The sequence below is a fragment of the Meles meles genome, chromosome 16, assembly GCF_922984935.1.
Source record: "Meles meles chromosome 16, mMelMel3.1 paternal haplotype, whole genome shotgun sequence".
In the NCBI taxonomy this organism is placed as follows: domain Eukaryota; kingdom Metazoa; phylum Chordata; class Mammalia; order Carnivora; family Mustelidae; genus Meles; species Meles meles.
Window position 1 is genome coordinate 53,093,152 of NC_060081.1, and position 17,942 is coordinate 53,111,093.

Here is a 17,942-nt window from a genome sequence, read left to right on the forward strand (position 1 = left end):
GCTGGAGAGGCACCCCAACCCTCACCCTGCACAGCTGCCCCAGTGGGCGTGCCTCCTTTCCCACCTCCCAGTGACTCAGTGCACAGGACGAAGGAGGGTCTGAATCTGCCTTGTAAGGTGTAGCCGAGTGCTCCAGCCCCTCCATGTTTATAACAACATGTACCCAACCCTTAATAAATGTCAGGAACCATTCTAAGATTGGTCTAGATAAACTCATTTAATCCTCACAACACTAGAAGATCTATTTTTTTATACAGAGACGTTTTAGTATTTCATCCCCATTTTACAGCTGAGGAAACAGAGGCACAGAAAGGTTAATCAAGAGCGCAGAGGGGCAGAGCACAGAGTGAGTCGAAGTTAAGAGTGGGGTGCAGGCCCACCCTACACGACAGAGCAGCACCCTTACTCACTGGGCACTCTGCCTCTGCTACCCTCACGGCTACCAGGCAGCACAGGGGAGAGGTACGGGAAGCTGTCGGTGTTCACCGACTCCGGGTCAGGCACTTGAAAAACACTTGTGTGCTTCAATCTCAGAAGAACCCAGTGGAGATGCGCCATGATACTCACTGTCCATGTGGGGAAGCAAGACCAGAGAAGTCTGACTATCTGCCAAGGCCACACAGCCCAGGAAGGGGTGGAGCTGAAATCCAAACCTTGGTCTGAGCTCTGCCTGGCAGGCCTCTCCTCCCCAAATGCACCCCACTCCCAGCTAAAGAGCATGGAGACCAGAAAGGAAGGAAAGGAAGAGGGGGGTGAGGAGGCTGGAGAGAGGCTTCAGAGGCAGTCCTTAGTTGAGCAGCTTACATTCCCCAGGGTCCAGGAGAATGTCTGGATCTCTTCCACCTCTTGAGGGACCACAAGCAGCCATGTCCCTGGAGATGGACCACCCTGATGCCCCTGGAGCAATGGCTGGGCTTTCGGGGTCTGGAGCAAAGTCCTGTGGAGGTCCGCCCCGCCCCGCCACCGCCGCTGAACATCTGCTAGCCACCCAGCTCAGGGGGAGGATGGGGGGCATTGCCAACCAGCGGTACCTCCTGATCTGTGGACTCAGACAAATGGGTATACAGCCTGGACGGGGGTACCTCACCTCCTCCAGAGAATAAAGGTGACAATTGACAATCCAGATTGCAGGGTAGGCAAGGTCTGTAGCACACGGAGAGGGCATGAGCTGGGACAGAAATGTGGCCTGAGGCCCCCTGGCTCCCCTCTGACCCAGGCTCCACCAGCCCCACAAAAGGGACAAGGCAGGAAGACAGCACAGTCCGTGCTTGGGCTGGATGTCCTCTGGAAAAGGGAGCAGATTCCCGGCACAGAGGGCCCAGGGGCTTCACTGGAGCAGGCGCCGCCTGTAGACCACTGTCAGGAACAAGGCCAGGAACACCCCAGTAGCAGCTACCCTGAGCCACGGAGCCCAGTCGCTGACCTGGACGTAATCATCCTCCTCCAGGGGCTCCGGGGTGGCACGCGACCCAGGATTACCCTCCAGCAGGTTGACACTGGGGTCCTGGGTTACTTGGATCCTAATGGAATCCACCAACTGGTACTCATTCTCCTCTGGGGCATTGTTAGGCCCAGCGTCCAAGGACTTGCTGTAGCTGAGGGCCAGGTCCGCAGAGCAGCCTGAAAATGGCTCACTGTCCAGCCGGGAGGCCAGACAGCCTGGCTTGCTCAGCTCCAACTCGGACTCCCAGCCAGAAGAGCTGGGGTTTGGCTTGGGCAAGCTGTCTCTGGTGGAGATGGTGGGCCCTGGAGCTCCTGCAGTCTCCTGGGAAAGAAAGAAGGGGCTGGAAGGGACTGGGGATGGCAGGGAGATGGCCAAGTTGCATGGCCCCATTTCCAGCCAGGCCATGAACTAGCATTTCAACCCTCCAATTCCCAGCCCGTAGTCCAGAAAGGAAGCCGCCCCCTCTTGGAGACTCAACCCACTGATGGCACAGGAGGGCAGTGGGGGAGGAGGGGACCAAGGCTCTGCTGGCTGGGGTACCAGTGGTGACTTCCTCCAATGCACCCCTCTTGCTACTCACTGCCCTGCCTGTGAGTTCACCCCCACCCTCCTGGAGCCCTTGGTGGCTATGGCCCCACACTACTCTGATGTTCTGCCTGGGCGGAGGGCCATGGAGCAGCCACAGCGTCAGAGCCCTGCCATGGGCCTAAAGGGTCCCCTGGACTTGGTTGCTCCAGGCAGACAGCAGCAGTAGGGCTGCACGGGCTCGCCCCAAGAGAGCAGCCATGAAGGGGGGGTACTGCTGTGTCAGTATGGCTACCTCCAGCGGGTTAGTCCCACCTGAGACTGCAGTCAGTAAGGACTGGCTCATGGAGGGGCAGACTGGATATCCCAGTGGTAAAGAGCAGGGCACTGAGATGGGCAGGATGCCCTGTGCTGCCCCTCATTGTTCAGTCTGCAACACACACTACTGAGCTCCATGGGGAGCTGCGAGCTCTAAATGGGCTAAGGCACATGACCAGTGGGGGTGGCCATCATGCCCAGCTCCCTCCCGAGGCACCCACACTCAGGGGCTTGAAGGATTATTATTACTCTAAAAGTCGTGATTTGGGGTCTGGAAGAGGCTAGATCTCAGCTAGCCCTACACCCTCGAGGAGCAGCGCTGGGACATCCCGGGCTAGAGATGGACTGGGGACCGGAAAGGGTCCAAGGACAGGGCTAGGGGGAAAAGCCTGGATCACTGCTGGACAGGGCAAAGACTCACCCCTGAGGGTGTGTGGCTCCTGACGGTGGGCACAGTGCTGGCGGGCACCTTGCTGGGCACCGTGCTCGTGGACATCCTGGGCTCAGGCACCAAGCCTGTGGGCACTCTGGGTGCTGCTGTGCCAGCACGCACTGAGTTGATGGGTAGTTTGGACGGTGGCAGACTTGTGAGCACATTAGTGGCTACTGCCCCTGAGGGTTTTGAGCTGGCAGGCAACTTGGAAGGCACTGTTCTGTCAAGTGCTGAGCTGGCAGGAGCCCTGGAGGACGCAGTGCTGGTGGTCAGCGAGCTTGTGGACACCCCAGCCCCTGTGGAGCAGACGCCAGCCTCACGGTGGTCACCAGCGGCCCCGGCACAGGCCAAGCCCGTGGACGAGGAGGAGGTGCCAGCAGATGGCGCTGACGCAGAGGGGGCAGGCAAACGGCTCGCCCTGTGGGTGGAACGGGTCAGGGGCTGGAAGGAGACAGATGGAGACACAGGCCCACGGGATGAGGGGAGGCTGGAGGCCGTGCCTGCAGGGGGCAAAATAAAAGGGGAGATACAAATCACAGGACCGTTACTCTAAAATCACAGTCACCCTGGGATCAGAAGAGCCACTGTGCCCCAGCTCAAGTCCTTACTGCATCCAGGCCCCCCAACTTCTTACCCACGGAATCTCCACAGTCCCTTTGGTCACTGCGCCAAGGCCCGGGGGTCCAAGAGATGCAGGCACATCCTTGGTCCTATATATCCTTAGACCTTGACCTAAAGCCAAGTCTTCTAAGAGTGAAATGGTCCCTCTCCCTAACAGCATCTAGGAGCTTAAAGATCACTCATTATCCTCTGCTCTTTCTTCTCCTGCCTGGGACACCCTCCTTTCCTCCTGTGTCTGCTCCTTAGCTTGGGGGAAATTCTGGATGCTCCTCCCTCTGCCACCTTCCCCTCCCCGCCCATAGGAGCAATTCTGGACCAGGCAGAAGAGCTCCCAGCAGTCACAGGGCACCAGAGGCCCAGCCAGCCGCCCGTGCACACAAATCTCCTAGGAGACCTATGGACTCCAGGGCAAAGGGTGCAGGGACCAAGACACCCCGACACGAGGGCTTGAACTGGGACAAGCAGGAGGAAGCAGGTGGTGACAGTCTATAAAGGCTTTCCCTGTGGAACTCTGAGAACACACATGCCAGGCCCTTCAAAGGCCAGGAGTCATTCTGATGTACCACCTGGCCCCCTCCAATCTAACACAAAACACAACCTTGTGGGACCTGTATCCATGCAGGTACTGAAATCTAAGTGCCCTTTGCCTCCCTGGTCCACAGCAGCGTTTTCTGAAAGGTGTTTTATGGCAAGCTGACATTGCAAAGTATAAACGGGCGCTGGGGGAAGAATTCTAGGGTGGCAGGAGTGTAGGGCACTAAAGTGGCTTCTCTGAGCCTGTAACTGTTCATGTGCCTTGTGGCTGTACCAGGGGCACCAAAGGCGGGGCAGGCCATAATGTTCCATGGAATGCAGTTTGGGAAATAATGATGCAGAGAAATGCCAGCCTGGGAGGTCAGAGTGGACGTCTTCTATATTCCCAAGAGGGAGCACTGAGATCTGGTTTGGGGTCCAGGCCTTTACCTGATGAAAATCATACTTCCTCTGGGGACTGAGAAGTTTTAGTGATTCCCTGGGAGCTAGATCCCCATTTGGAGTAGGGCAGTGCCCACGGGCTCCCCTGCTGGTAGGTGGCCCAGGCCTTCTGCACTGTCCTCCAGGTCCTGGAGAACCCCTGCAGAGTCAGTCCTCTTGGTAGAGTCCCAAAATAGCCCTAATCCTCTTCCCTTACCTGTATCCACACCCTCTGCAATGTGACTGTCAGTCCCCCATCCAGGGATGAGTCTATTTCCTGACTCCTTGACTCTGTGCTGGCCTCCGTGACCTGCTCTGGCTCACAGAATGAGGCAGAATGAACACTTCCAGGTTGAGTCTTTGTGCAGGAGCCCGCTCTCTCAGAATATTGCTCAGCTGCCATGAAACAGACTTGTCTGGTGAAGGACGAGGACTAGCTGAAGAGAACCAAGGTGCCCCAGCCACCAGGCATAAGCGGAGTGTATGTGTGTGTGGGCATCAACGTGTATACAAGAGGGAATTCAGCTGAGACCTGAAGAACTACCCTGAACCAGCCCAAACTGCTAACCCCCAGAATCATGAGCTAAATTGTTATATTTTAAGCTACTAAATATTGGAAACGCTACACAGAAAATATGGATGTGCCCTCTACGGAACTGGGTTGTTCCCTGAGGTAAACTCCCTTTATTCCCACCCTTGCCTCCTGTCCAAGGAAGCCAGAGGGACAACTCTAAGTCTTCACCCTCACAGGGAGATTGGAGAGGCCCCAGAACCCCAGATTCCACATATACCTGCTGTGTGGACACCGCCTGCATCTGTGTCCTGCTCTTGATGCCCACTGGCGGTCAGAGGGCTGAAGTCCGCCATGTCAGAGGAGGACTCCAGGGGGCCAGTTGGCCTCCTCAGGACAGCCCCAGAATGGGGCATCAGTGGGACTTTCTTTGAATTCTGCAAGAGGGAAAATATAAATGAGGCAATTGCTTTTCCCAGGAGTGGGCATCTCCTACAGGTCTCAGCCCGTAGCACGGAGTACAGAAACTGAGGAAGCCCCTAGCCCTGGCTTTGGTCATTGCCAGATCCTGTCTACAGGAACCTACCTCACCAAAAACACGCACCATCTCATAGGGAGTCTGTATTCATGTGCCTTGCCCTGTAAAAGGTTCCCCTCTCTGATGCTATTGCACAGACCCCTTTCTTGGGCTTCAAGTTCATGGTCTGGCATCTCTTGGACATCCCAAAAGAATCAGCCATTCCTGCCCTGAATCAACTTTACTGGCAGTAAGTACTCCAACCACCCCATTACCTCCTGCTTCCCCAGTACCCCTCCACTGTTCATTCCCTGGTCCCTCAATCTAGCTCATCTCGTCACACAAACCACTACAAAGAACACAAAACTGTGGCTTCACAGCTGGCTGGTAAGAGGATTGAGCAATGCCACAGGGTGAAGCCCGGCTCAGCAGTCTGAAAGCTGGTTTGGAGCCTACCTCCACCGAGGGAGCCCTGAGGTTCTGAGCAGAGATGAGGCATCGTTTGTGGTTGGGACAGAAGAGAGTTTCTAGAAGCTGGACAGACAGGAACACAAAAACAGGAAGCCCAAAGTAGACTGTGAGGACACACCTCTTCCGGGGACTCTGGTGGCTGGGTGTCCTGGACTGGCAAAGGGAAACTTGGCTCCTCCTCTCTGTAGCCGTTGTGGGGGGCACTGGGGGCCACCGCAGGTCTAGAGGACCGTGGAACTGCAGCAGGAACTAACTGTGGCTCCACTGGGGCTGGAGGCCGGTTCCGGACCCCTGGAGGCAGATAGAGTGATGTCAAGGGGGAATCATGGATGCTCCTAGTGACAGGAAAGGCCTGCGTGTTCCTGGACCACCAGGTCAATGACTATCAGCACCCACCCCCCCAGCTACCAAAGCTGTCCTGATGTAGGATGTACTTAGAAGAAACAAGACTCACTGAGTGGGAGGCAGTAGCAGGAGGGAGAGACGAAGGTAGGGAGGACAAAAACAAGGAGAGGGAGAAGGAGTAGGGTGGGAGAGGTTGGGGGGAGCATGGGGGGCACCCCACAAGCCCCTCACAACCCAGACTAGGTCAGCGGTCACCACTTCTCTGTCCCCTGTCATTCTGGAACCCAGTGGTTTTCTCCTCCTCTTTGTTGGTGGCTGTCACCATTAACTGACCCCTCAGAAAGAAGGATGGAAGGGAGGGAAAGAGAGGGAGGGACGGAAGGGAAAAAAGAAAGAAAGCAAACAGGAGGCTATTCTAAGGCTGTAAATCTGGTCAGGGTCTCAGGAGTTGTCTCTAGTCCAGAACATAAATAGGGCTGGCTTGAGTTTTCTTCCTGTTTTGACCCCTCAGACCTGACCTCACCAGACCCCTCTGGCCACTTGGCCTGGCAGGGAGCACTGAGAGGGAGCTGAGGGGTAACTGGGCAGCCGGGGTGGAGGACTGAGAAGACTCCAGGGGAAGCAAGGGGGAGAGGAAGAGATGAGGGAAAGGAAGGAAGGAACCCATGAGGAAGAAAGAGGAGACAGTGAGGGGGGAAGGGAAGAGAAGAGAAGAGTAGAGTGGAGTGGAGAGAAGTCGGTAAACTGAAAGAGAGACAGGAGGAAGTGAGAAAGAGGCGGGAAGCAAATGTCACAGCCACAAAAATTAGAGGAAGCCCCATCTGCTGAGCACATGGGAGGTATCCAGTCCCACATCCATCATCTCATAGTAGCCACCACAGTCCTCAATGTAGACGTCTGGCCATTAGTCCCATCTTACAGAGGAGAAGACTGGGGTTTAGAGAAATTAAGGGACTTGGCCAAAGGGACATGGCTAGCAAGAAGCTAAGCTGTGATCCACACCCAGGTTTGTCTATTGCCTGGGAGTCGTGGGAGGGAAAGTGACAGAGGGAGGCAGGAGGTACAGGGGTGAGGGGAGAGGCTGAATGGAGGCCAGGGGAACCAACAGGGGTTCCACAAGAAGCGCCACAGCAGGAAGCTCACCGGGCAGGTTGCTCTGGTAGATGCGAGCCACTTCGTCAGCAAGATCCACGAGCTCACAGGCCCTCAGTGCACTGATGAGGGACTCCACCCAGCCGATCCGCCGCCGAAGGCTGTTGAAGAGCTCCCAGAGGGTGCCCTGGTTCCCAGAGAGCTGGCAAGAGGCCCGCAGTCGGTCCTGGAAGACATAGCCAGTTGCCCTGCTCAAGCCAGGGGGCCCTGGCCCCTTCCCCACTCAGGAGGGGACAGCTGCAGAGAGAGACTCCAAGTAGCCACAAGAGCGAGGTAGCCATCTGAAACTCGGTCAGAGCCTAGGACAAGGCCAGTGTTTGGGCCCAAGTTTCAAGGCGGTTACCAGGAAACAGGCTCTTACTGTGTGCCAGGCCCTGTGCTCAGGATGCTGCAAGCGACTGTCCCAACTCTACTGGTGAAGAAACAGAGGCTTAGCAGAAATAAGGTAACAAAGATCCTACAGACAGATCCTAGTTAGTCCTTCACCAAAGCCTGGGGTTTGTTCAGGCAGCCCCGAAGGCAAAAAGAAAGGGTTTGGATTAGCAGTAGAGGAAAGGGTACAGAGGGAACAGAAGATGAAAAGGAGCCAAAGGGACACAGAGAGGAAGCCAATGCTAAGAATCAGGAGGCTGGGGTGCTGGGAGACTCTGATAAGGAGTCTCAGGGTAGAGGAGGTTTTATGGGCACTGAATTCCCACATGCAGACGGGCAACCAGACAGCAGAAACGAAGACCCACAGGAAACATTTCCTGCAGAACTGGTCATGAAGCATCCCCACAAGCCCCCAAATCCGAGGGAGGGGGCCCAAATCCCGTCAGCCACAGGCCCGCACCACCACAAGCACAGCCGCGTGGTGGCAGCAGAGAGCCGGTGCCACTGGGAGCAGCTAGAACTGGGAGGCGGCCAGCCCCACTTCACTTGGGGCCACAGCCAGTTCTGAGAGGTTAGGGCAGCCTGGCTCCCGCGAGCTCTCCAAACTGAGCCCTGGGCTCCCTGTCAGGACAGGGTCCCGTGATAAGGTGAATGGAGTCAACACTGAGCAGGAACAATGACAAGAGACGACGTCAAGGAAAGTCCCGAAGGGAGCACGTGAGACGACAGAGGCCGAGACATCTCAGGCAGCCAGCACCCTACTTTTTTTGCACTACACCGTATGGACGCGAGAGGGAGCTCAGCCACGTGGGAAAAGGCCAGCCTGAACCACACTTCATTCTCCAAGTTAGGGAAGCGTCAAGGTCAAGAAGCAGGATGCAGAAGATGGAGAAGGAAGGAGTTGGCCCTGGCTTTGGGGGGAAGTACCGAGCCCCACGCCCCTGCCCTGAGTTAGTGGCAGGGTCTCATGCCCCAGCTCACCTGGTCACTTGTGGTGAGGCAGGACAGGTAAGGCAGTATCTCCAGAACATGAATGCGATCGACAAAATTGCTGTAATGGTGGCGGATATACTCGTAAGTCTTTTCCTCGGCAAACGTCATCGCTGTCTAGGTTCTAAAGTGACGGAGGGTTCTAGCCCATAAAAGGACAGATGGGCGGGGGGGTAAAAAGGCTGGAAAAGAAAGCATACCACGTATGGTAACAGAGTTGGGAATGGGGTGGGACAAAAGGCAATGACTCCTTTATTTCTCAGTTCTCTGGAGTGCTTGCTTCTTTCTTTAATTATCTAATTTTATTGCTGCCTGAGTCTCAGAGGCCCTCAAGAAATTTGCTTAAAAATGAATTGATGACCAGGGCACGTGGGTGGCTCAGTGGGTTAAAGCCTCTGCCTTCCGCTCAGGTCGTGATCCCAGGGTCTTGGGATTGAGCCCCACATCAGGCTCTCTGCTCAGCGGGGAGCCTGCCTCCCCCTACCTCTGCCTGCCTCTCTGCCTACATGTGATCTCTGGCTGTCAAATAAATAAATAAAATCTTAAAAAAAAATGAGCTGATGACCAAAAGAAATCAGATCCAGCTCTAGGCCCCATTTCTGCCCCGCAGGCTGGTCAGTGTTGGGGAGGGCTCTGGCTCCCTGCCATTGTCCCAAGGTCTGTTTGCACCCCTAGCTGCTGACAGCAAGAGGACTCTACCAAGAAGTGTTGCTTCCTTGAGGTGCACCAGGAAAAAAAAAAAAAGAAAGAAAGAAAAGCTCAAAATAATAATAGGATCATCCTACTTTAAAGGTGAAGAAAACAAAGTACCAAGAAATTAAGGGGCTTGCTAGTTAGTGGAAGAGCAAAAAACAAAAGTCTTCAGGCTCCAGGATCAGGTTCTTTCTAGAACATGACTGCAAGCCCACCATTAAGGCTTGCTGCATACATGTTCTTAGGGTAGGAGGCTGGTTCCACTCACTGTGTGATCTGGGGCAAATTACCAGTCCTTTGCAGGTTTCTCTTCACCCCTAAAATGGCTTAGAGAGCTTGTTTTGACAACACAATAGTTCAACCACATAAGGTTCACATTTAGAAGTGCCTCAATTACTAGCAATTGCTACTAGTTGCTTAGGTAGCACTTACCACAATTTGCAATTATAGATGGGGTTGTCTGCGAGTTTCTACCTGCCTCCCCCCTCAGGGAGAGCTGCAGGGAATAAGAGGGACAAGATCTCTGCCATCATCCAATTTATATTCTATTGGGGTGGGACAGATAACAAATCAGTAAACATATATATAAATAAGAATTCCAGACATTAATCATAAGAAAATAAAGCAGGGTAATGAGACAGAACACCTGGAAAAGGCTATGTTGCATGGATGGAGGTGGTCAGGGAAGTCTTTCTGAATCCCTGACATTTGAGTTGGGTTGTAACAAGATCAGCGCTGGGGGGGGTGGGGGTTGGAGGGCGGCACAGCAAATTAGAAGTCCTTTGGCTTAAATGAGCTTGGCATGTTTGAAGAACGGAAAACGGGTCTGGGGAGTCCAGGTTTAGAAAGCTAGGGGGAGGGGCAGAGATCAAGATCAAGATCAAGGAGGTTAGGAGAGGTGGCTCATGTGGGGTGTTGCAGGAAAGGACTTTGGAGGTTGTTTTGGGGGGGGTTTCGGGAGTGAGATGGGCAGCCATCAGGGGGTTCTGAGCAGAGAAAGGAGAGGCTTGAACTTTTGTTAAAGATCTCCCTGGTAGTTGTGAAAACCTGGACTGTGGAGGGGCCAGGATGGAAGCAGGGAGACAAATCAGGAGGCTAAAGGAAGGGGCCACAGGATGGGGATGGCGAGAATGCTGCCCTCAGAGGTGGTGAGAGGTGCTTGGGTTCCTGGTGTGCTGTGGCTGTGGGAAGTGAGGAAGAGAGAAGAATCAAGGATGCTCGGGTGTTGGTGGATGGAGGGTGCCATTCAGGCAGGCCAGAGAATCTGGTGGGGAAGCGGTGGTACAGAGAGAACTCCAAAGCTCCATTTTGAACAAGTGAAGTTTGAGACGCTATAACATGTCCAAGTGGGTTTTGTGGGAAGGAAGGAGTCAGAAGACGGAGGGTCGGGCTGGAGCAAAAACATAGGTGCCTGGCGTGGGTGGGACTCTAGGCCTCATAGCCTCATGTTACATGCCTTGCTTTGCTAGCCACCAGGGGCGACATTCCTGCTGGTTCATGTGTTAATGACAGAGGTCAAGAGGACAAGGAGATTTGGGGGGGGGGGCTCCTCTGAGCCTTCAGGAGATGAGCAAAGAACAACTCTAAGATGGCTTGATGACCCTTTCTCCCTCTCTTCCATGGCATCCAGAGAGGTACCAGGAGAGAGTCAAGTAATACATTCTTCTGCATCTGAGCCTCAGCCCTTAGGCATGAGTTTGGGAAGTATGGAGACTCCTGGGTGGCTCAGTTGGTGAAGCATCTCCCTTCAGCTCAGGTCATGATCCCAGGGTCCTGGGATTGAGTCTGGAATCAGGCTCCTTGCTCGGCCAGTTCTCCCTCAACCTGCCACTCCCCCTGCTCACTCCCTCTGACAAATAAATAAAATCTTTTAAAAAGGGGGCGGGGTTTGGGGAGTATAACATGCTCCAACCAAAAAGAAAGGAAGCCCATATTTGTTCACATTTATTCACCGTTCCACTACAGGCGGGCCCATCCCAAGTTTCTTTCATTTAGGAGAGGAGAAATGATGCCAAGTTGCACAAGCAGACCAGTGGCCCTGTCAGGATTTGAACCCAGGATTTGAACCCAGGACTTGCTGCCTCTTTGCAGCTCACCATAACACCTTGCAGAATATAGGCTCTGCTGCAGCAAGTGAGACTCACAGCCCCAGAGGGACCAAGGCCACGGCATGGGTGAGGAGAGTTGCTGGATAAGGGTGTGCCTGGGAGGCTGAAACATTTAGTCCCTTCTCTTGAAAGAACTGTAAATCGTTCAGACAAGCCTGAGTGCACTCCCTCTATGGCAGTCACGGTTCTCAGTTGTTGACTGTACTTCCAAAAGTTTTTGAGACTCCACAGCATGCACAGGACAACGTCGTTTTTTTAATTTGTTTTTGTTTTTGTTTTCCCAGCATCTCCTTCCGGTCTCAGAGAAGGGCGGACGGACGCGGAGAGGAGAGCTGTCTACCCGAATGCCCCGGAGGCACTGAGAGCGTCCGGGAAAGAAAGAACCACCCGGCCGAGAGGGCGAGGCCTCACCGACTGGGCTCGGATTGCTGGATGGGACCCGGACCAGGCTCGCAGAGGGAGGGAGGCTGTTCTGAGCAGTTGTCACCCTTGAGAACTGTCATGGCCCCGGGGAGGACGGCTCCGGGAGGTTGGCGCTCCTGGGCCAGACCTCGCCCCGGAGTCACCCTCGGCCGGCGGGGAGGCTGCAGGAGCTCCGCAGCCGGCGCCTGCCTTCTTCCCCCCCAACCTCCCTTCCAGTCCGGGCAGACGCCCCGCGCCACCCCCGGGGCTGGCTGAGGCTCGTGGAGCCCTCGCTGCGGCGAACTGCTCGTGGGCTCTTCCCCAGCCCCGCGCACCCAGTGGCGTCCCTGACCCCCGTGCGCCCCGGCGGACTCCGAGTCCCACTCGGCTCTTGACGCCGCTGGCCACCTCCCCGAACGGGATCCGCGTGCCCTGAGCCGACGGGACAGAGGGCCCGGGACGGCTAACTTACCTCCAGTGGCCACCACTCCGCGACCCGCCGACCTCCGCGGACACTCCGGAACCCTCCCCAACAGGGAGGGGACGCGGCGGGGAGGGGCGGGACCGCGCGGCCATTGGCCAGACGGCGGGGGCGGGGCATCTCGGCCCACTGGAGCCAGAAGGCAGTTGCCGTGGGGCGCTTGGCCTTGGCTCGGGGGCCTGGACACGCCGGACCGCGCTCCGGGACCGACCTAGGTCCCTGCGGGGGCGTAGAGGATCAGATTATTTTCTTTCCTTGTTTGTCTCGAGCAACGTCCAGGGGAAATTCAGAACCTGGCCAGAATCCAAGGGGACGGCCGACCTCGGAGTCAGTGGTCGGCTGGGTCACCGTGCTCCCTACGCTAAGCAAGTAGGGAGCTTGCTCCCGCCGAGTAATTTGAAGGGGGGGGGGGTCTTTATGTCATTTGTACCTGGGCACCTAGGACCTGGCACACAGTTAGTGCTCAATAAATATAGGGTGATACGCGAAGTTCACAGGGCGACTCCTGGGGAAGCAGGATCGCGGTGGGAGGAAGCTGGGTAGGTGAGAGCTGGGCAGGGGCGCTGCGATTGGCTTGCCCCGCCTGCTGGGTGTGGGTCTTCAGTGCTGTGTGGGAGGCTTCTCTGCCCAAGGGTCTGAGGCAGGTGCCTCCGCACAGTGCTTGCCGACTGCCTGGCCCTTCCTCTGCTTGGGGCAGAGGCCAGCAATTACTGAGCCCCCACTGTGTTCCAGGTACAGGTAAAGTCTTATACCTTATAGCCCACTAAATACTCTCACAATAACCAGGTTGAGGGTTTTTTTTCCCCGGTTTTAAGAGATATTAAAAGATTCAGAAAATGGCAGTTCTTACTAAACTTAAACATGCCAAGTCTATCACCCAGCCACCACTCTCTTAGCTGTGTGTCCACCTAAAAACGTACAGGATACCTAGTGTTCATAGTGGCTTTGTTCGCAATAGCCAAACTCTGGAAACAACCCAAAGGTTCCCTCAGCAGGAGAATGAAGAGACCAACAGCGGTGTGCTCACATTATGGAATAGTGTACAGCAGTGGAAAAGACAATCGATCACTATGCATAACATGGATGACTCTCACCAGGATAAATGGGAACCACAGTGGACCAAGTCAAGCACAAAGAATACATCCTGTCCGTTCCTTCAGTTGCAAGGTAAGGCAAGGTTCAAAAACGGGCAAAACTCATCTACATAAACAGAAATCATTTACTGGTTACTTCTGGGTGGGTACAAGGGAAATTTTGCAGGGAATAGAAATGTCCTCTATCATTGTTTTAAAGATTTTATTCATTTATTTGAGAGAGAGAGCATGTACTTCGTGCTGACTTTTTGCAGACTTCTTGCTGAGCAGGGAGCCTGACGTGGAGCTTGATCCCAGAACCCTGGGATCATGACCTGAGCTGAAGGCAGGCGATTAACCGACTGAGCCACCAAGCCACCCGGATGTCCCAGAAATATTCTATATCTTGATGTGAGTGGTGGATACATGGGCTTGTGCATATGTAAAAATGCATCAGCTGTAGAGTCAAGATTGTTACACTTTATACTGCAACTTAAAAGTGAAAGACTGGACACCTGAGTGGTTCAGTCAGATAAGTGTCTGCCTTTGACTCAGGTCATGATCCCAGGGTAGGGAGATCAAGTCCTACCTCTGGCTCCACACTCAGTGGGGAGTCCGCTTGAGGTTCTCTCTCTCCTCTGGGGCCAGGGGAGGGGTGGGGGGGTAGGGAGGGTAGGGAGGTGGGGGTGCTTTGGCAGAGATCACATGCAAATGCCTGAGTACACACCTATCTGTGCTCCCAAACTAAACCACAGGAAAATGCCTGAACGCTTTTTAGATGAGATTTTATTTATTAGTAACCCTGTGGATATTTCACAACATTCAGCATTTACAAAATGTTATTATCACACCTGAGCTCAACTAACTGTAATCAAGCCAGTATGCCTTGTTTAGTCAAGACAGGGTGAATGTCATTTGGTTCGAGAATTCATCTTTCCTGCTTCCTGCTACCTACTCCAATCCATGACCTCATATCTAATTCTTGCAGGAAGAACACGGGAGGGGCACCTGGGTGGCTCAGTGGGTTAAAGCCTCTGCCTTCGGCTCAGGTCATGATCCCAGGGTTCTGGGATCAAGCCCCGCATCCGGCTCTCTGCTCAGCAAGGAGCCTACTTCCCCTGCTCTCTCTGCCTGCCTCTCTGCCTACTTATAATCTCTGTCTGTCAAATAAATAAATAAAATCTTAAAAAACTAAAAGAGCACGAATTCGATTCATAAGTGCTCCACCCTTGTGACCCAAATCACCTCCCAAAGATACCACCTCCAAGTACCATCACATTGGGGATTGGGTTTTAAAATATAAATGGGAGGGAACATAAACATTTGGTCTATAGTAGATACAGACCTTTAGGATGGCTACTATAAAACCAACAAACAAGAAAATAACAAGTGTTGGCAAGGATATGGAGAAACTGGAACCCTTGTACATGACTGGTACGAATGTGAAATGGCGCAGCTGCTATGGGACGGGATGGCTGTTTGTTGTGGTGTAACAGATAGAGAACATAAAGTTTAACGTGTTCTAACCACTGGTGAGCGTACAGTTCTCTGGCAGTATTCACACTGCTGTGCAGCCATCGCCACCATCCATTTCCAGAACTTTTTCATCTTCTCCAACTGAACCTCTCTACCCATTAAACACTAACTCTCCACTCTCCATTGCTCCCCGGCTCCTAGAAGCTCCTGTGCTACTTTCTGTCTCTAGGAGTTTGACGGTTCTAGAGAGCTTATGTCAATGGAATGATACAATATTTGTCATTTCGTGACTGGCTTATTTCAGGTAGCATAGTGTCTTCAAAGTTCATCCCTGTTATAGTATGTGTTAGAATTGCCTTCCTTTTGAAGGCTGAATAAGATTCCATTGTATGGACAGACCACATTTTGTTTATCCATTTGTCCACTGCTTCTACCTTTGGCCAGTTGCAAATAATGCTGCTGTGAACGTGGAGGTACAAATATCTGTTGACGTCCCCGCTGTCGTTTCTGGGGGTGTACCTCCAGAGGGAGGCTTGCCGGATTGTATGATAATTCTATTTTTAAATTTTTGAGGAAATGGGTAGAGAGGTTCAGTTGGGGAAGATGAAAAGTTCTGGCAATGGAGAGTGGTAATGGACAACAATGAATGTTCTTAATACCAGGGAACTGCACACCCCACAATGGTTAGGATGGTAAATTTTATGTTATGGGTATGTTACCACAATAAAAGTCCTGGCCTACATGGTCTCCTGCCACCTTTGCCTGGGACCCTAAGGAGGGCATATCATTTCATCTATGCTATTCTTGCCAAAACTCATAATCTGAAGCCAATCATGGGGAAATGTCAAAAAACCCAAATGTGGGTCATTCGACAGGTGTCTCGTTCCATACAGTAGCCACTTTGCACTGTAGCCATTTCCCACAAATTAAATACCATGTAAAACTCAGTTACTCAGCCCCATGAGCCACATTCTAAATGCTCTTTGTATATGGCTAATGGCTGCCACAGTGTACAGCACAGATATTGTGTGTTTCTGTTGTTGCAGAAAATTCTACCGGAGAGTTTTAAAACAAGGTATACCGGACAGCACTGACGTACAGAATAACTCTCCAAAAATGTCAAGGAAAGACTGAGGAACTGTTCCTGATTAAACAAGAATAAAGAGATAGAATAACTGAAAGCAATGGGAGATCCCGAATTGGACCCTGAAAGAGAAAAAAGGGCATTGGTGGGACAAATGTGGAACGCTAAGACTTTGGATTAGTTAATAATACTCCATCTGTGTTAATTTTCTGGTATTTATCATTGCGCTGTGGTTATGTAAGATGTAAACATTTTATTATTTTTGCAACTGTTTTGTAAGTCTGAAATTATTTCAAAATGGAAAATTTTAAAGTAAAATAAAATGTAAAGCCATCCCTATCTTGCTACTTTTATTATTGTACCTCTTACAGTTGACTGCGTTCCACCCTATTTCATGAGTAGATTTCGTTTTGGGGGCCTTTGAAGTTTTTATTTAAATTCCAGTTAGTTAACATACAGTGCAATATTAGTTTCAGGTGTACAAGATAGTGACTCAGCACTTCCATACGCCACCCAGGGCTCAGTCATGACAAGTGTTCTCCCCAATCCTCATCACTTGTTTCACCCATCCCCCACCCACCTCCCCTCTGGTGACCATCAGTTTGTTCCCTATAGTTAAGAGTCTGTTTCTAGATTTATCTCTATCTCTCCATGAGTAGAGTTTATTGGTCGCTGTCCGATTATTAGTGGAAGGGCAAGAGAGTGATCTATATCCCAGGCACCCACCCCCGCCCCTCCAGTGGGGGCCTGTGGAATCCGCCTCCATAATAACCAAGCATAATCAAGCAGGTGGACCAAGTCCCCAAGCGGGTGCTACTAGGAGGGCCATAGCTCGGATGTGTTGACTCAGCAGCCACCAGCTCACGTTTCCCCCCAGAGAGCAGAGTCAGGCCCAAAGAATAGTGACAGACGGCCCCAAAAAGGGAACTGTTCTCATGTCTGAGGCCCTTTGGGGAGCTAAGACTGAAAAACAAAATATAAACCCGTCTTTACAACCTTGTTTCAGATAAGTTTTTAAACTGTTATTATTTAAACTATTTTATCTTTCACACTGCCAATTTCATTTCCAAAAAATTGATATATTTTCAGTAAAGCTGGGGAAAAATTTTATGCTTATATAGTTACTATGGGGAAAACTAGAAATGCTTGATGAAGAAAATGAAAATCTGCATTCCCAAGGCTACCACTCAGGAGAAACTGCCAGTGATATTCCAGTGTTGTTTTTTCTTTCTTTCTTTCTTTCTTTCTTTCTTTCTTTCTTTCTTTCTTTCTTTCTTTCTTTCTTTCTACCTTTCTTTCTTTCTTTCTTTCTTTCTTTCTTTCTTTTTAAATAAAGATTAACTTATTTATTAGAGAGAGAGAGAGAGATGAGAGGCTGGGCGGGGGCGGGGGGAGGGAGGGAAAGGCAGAGGAGGAGAAGAATCCCAAGCAGACTCTCCACTGCGCACAGAGCGCACAGGAGGCTGGACCCCATGACCCTCAGATCACCACCAGAGCAGAAATCAAGAGTCGGATGCTTAAGTGACTGGCCACCCAGGTGCCCCACGCCAGTGGCTTTTCACCTAGGATATGCTTTCCTGCAATACAGGGCCTCTGAGTCCTCTGGCTTCCAGGAGTCACCCTTAGACTCTCTGGACCTAACAGGGTCTGGTATAAGCTCACCTTACCTTTCAGTGGTCTCAGGAGAGGAGGGCTTGTCAGCTTGTGGGTCAGTCCCTGCTGCAGATGGCTCTTCTGGGGCTCAGTCCCGGTGGTCAGTCTACATGGCCTCTTCATCAGCCTCAGGACATTGTTTGCTGGTCACCTGCCACTCAGGCACTGCTCTCCAGCACTTTCTTCCCGAGAACCACTGACGTAAGTTGCTTGGCAACAGACATTTACCTAAAATTTGTGGGAAAACAAGCAAATGCGTGTGTGGGGAGGATGTGGCTTGCAAGCTACCAGAGTTCACAGACGTCCCCCAGTACAGCAA

At 52.5% G+C, this 17,942-nt stretch overlaps 1 protein-coding gene across 6 annotated transcripts; it reads right to left on the bottom strand.

The window, feature by feature from the left end:
* Positions 1-193: 193 nt before the first annotated feature.
* On the bottom strand, positions 194-17,764 carry MAVS (mitochondrial antiviral signaling protein). 6 transcript variants are annotated; one of them, XM_045981056.1, is made up of 8 exons: positions 12,329-12,495; positions 9,821-9,891; positions 8,645-8,714; positions 7,283-7,457; positions 5,913-6,085; positions 5,087-5,243; positions 2,709-3,220; positions 194-1,765 (listed from the first exon to the last, which is right to left on the bottom strand). In XM_045981056.1, exons 1-8 carry the CDS (start codon positions 12,455-12,457, stop codon positions 1,328-1,330), a joined length of 1,725 nt encoding a protein of 574 aa, XP_045837012.1. In that variant the 5' UTR covers positions 12,458-12,495; the 3' UTR covers positions 194-1,327. The 6 variants fall into 6 exon arrangements, with proteins under 6 accessions (XP_045837012.1, XP_045837016.1, XP_045837014.1 ...); XM_045981060.1 differs by having other exon boundaries at positions 8,645-8,835; positions 12,329-12,348; XM_045981058.1 differs by having other exon boundaries at positions 8,645-8,835; positions 9,779-9,891; positions 12,329-12,348.
* Positions 17,765-17,942: the final 178 nt, after the last annotated feature.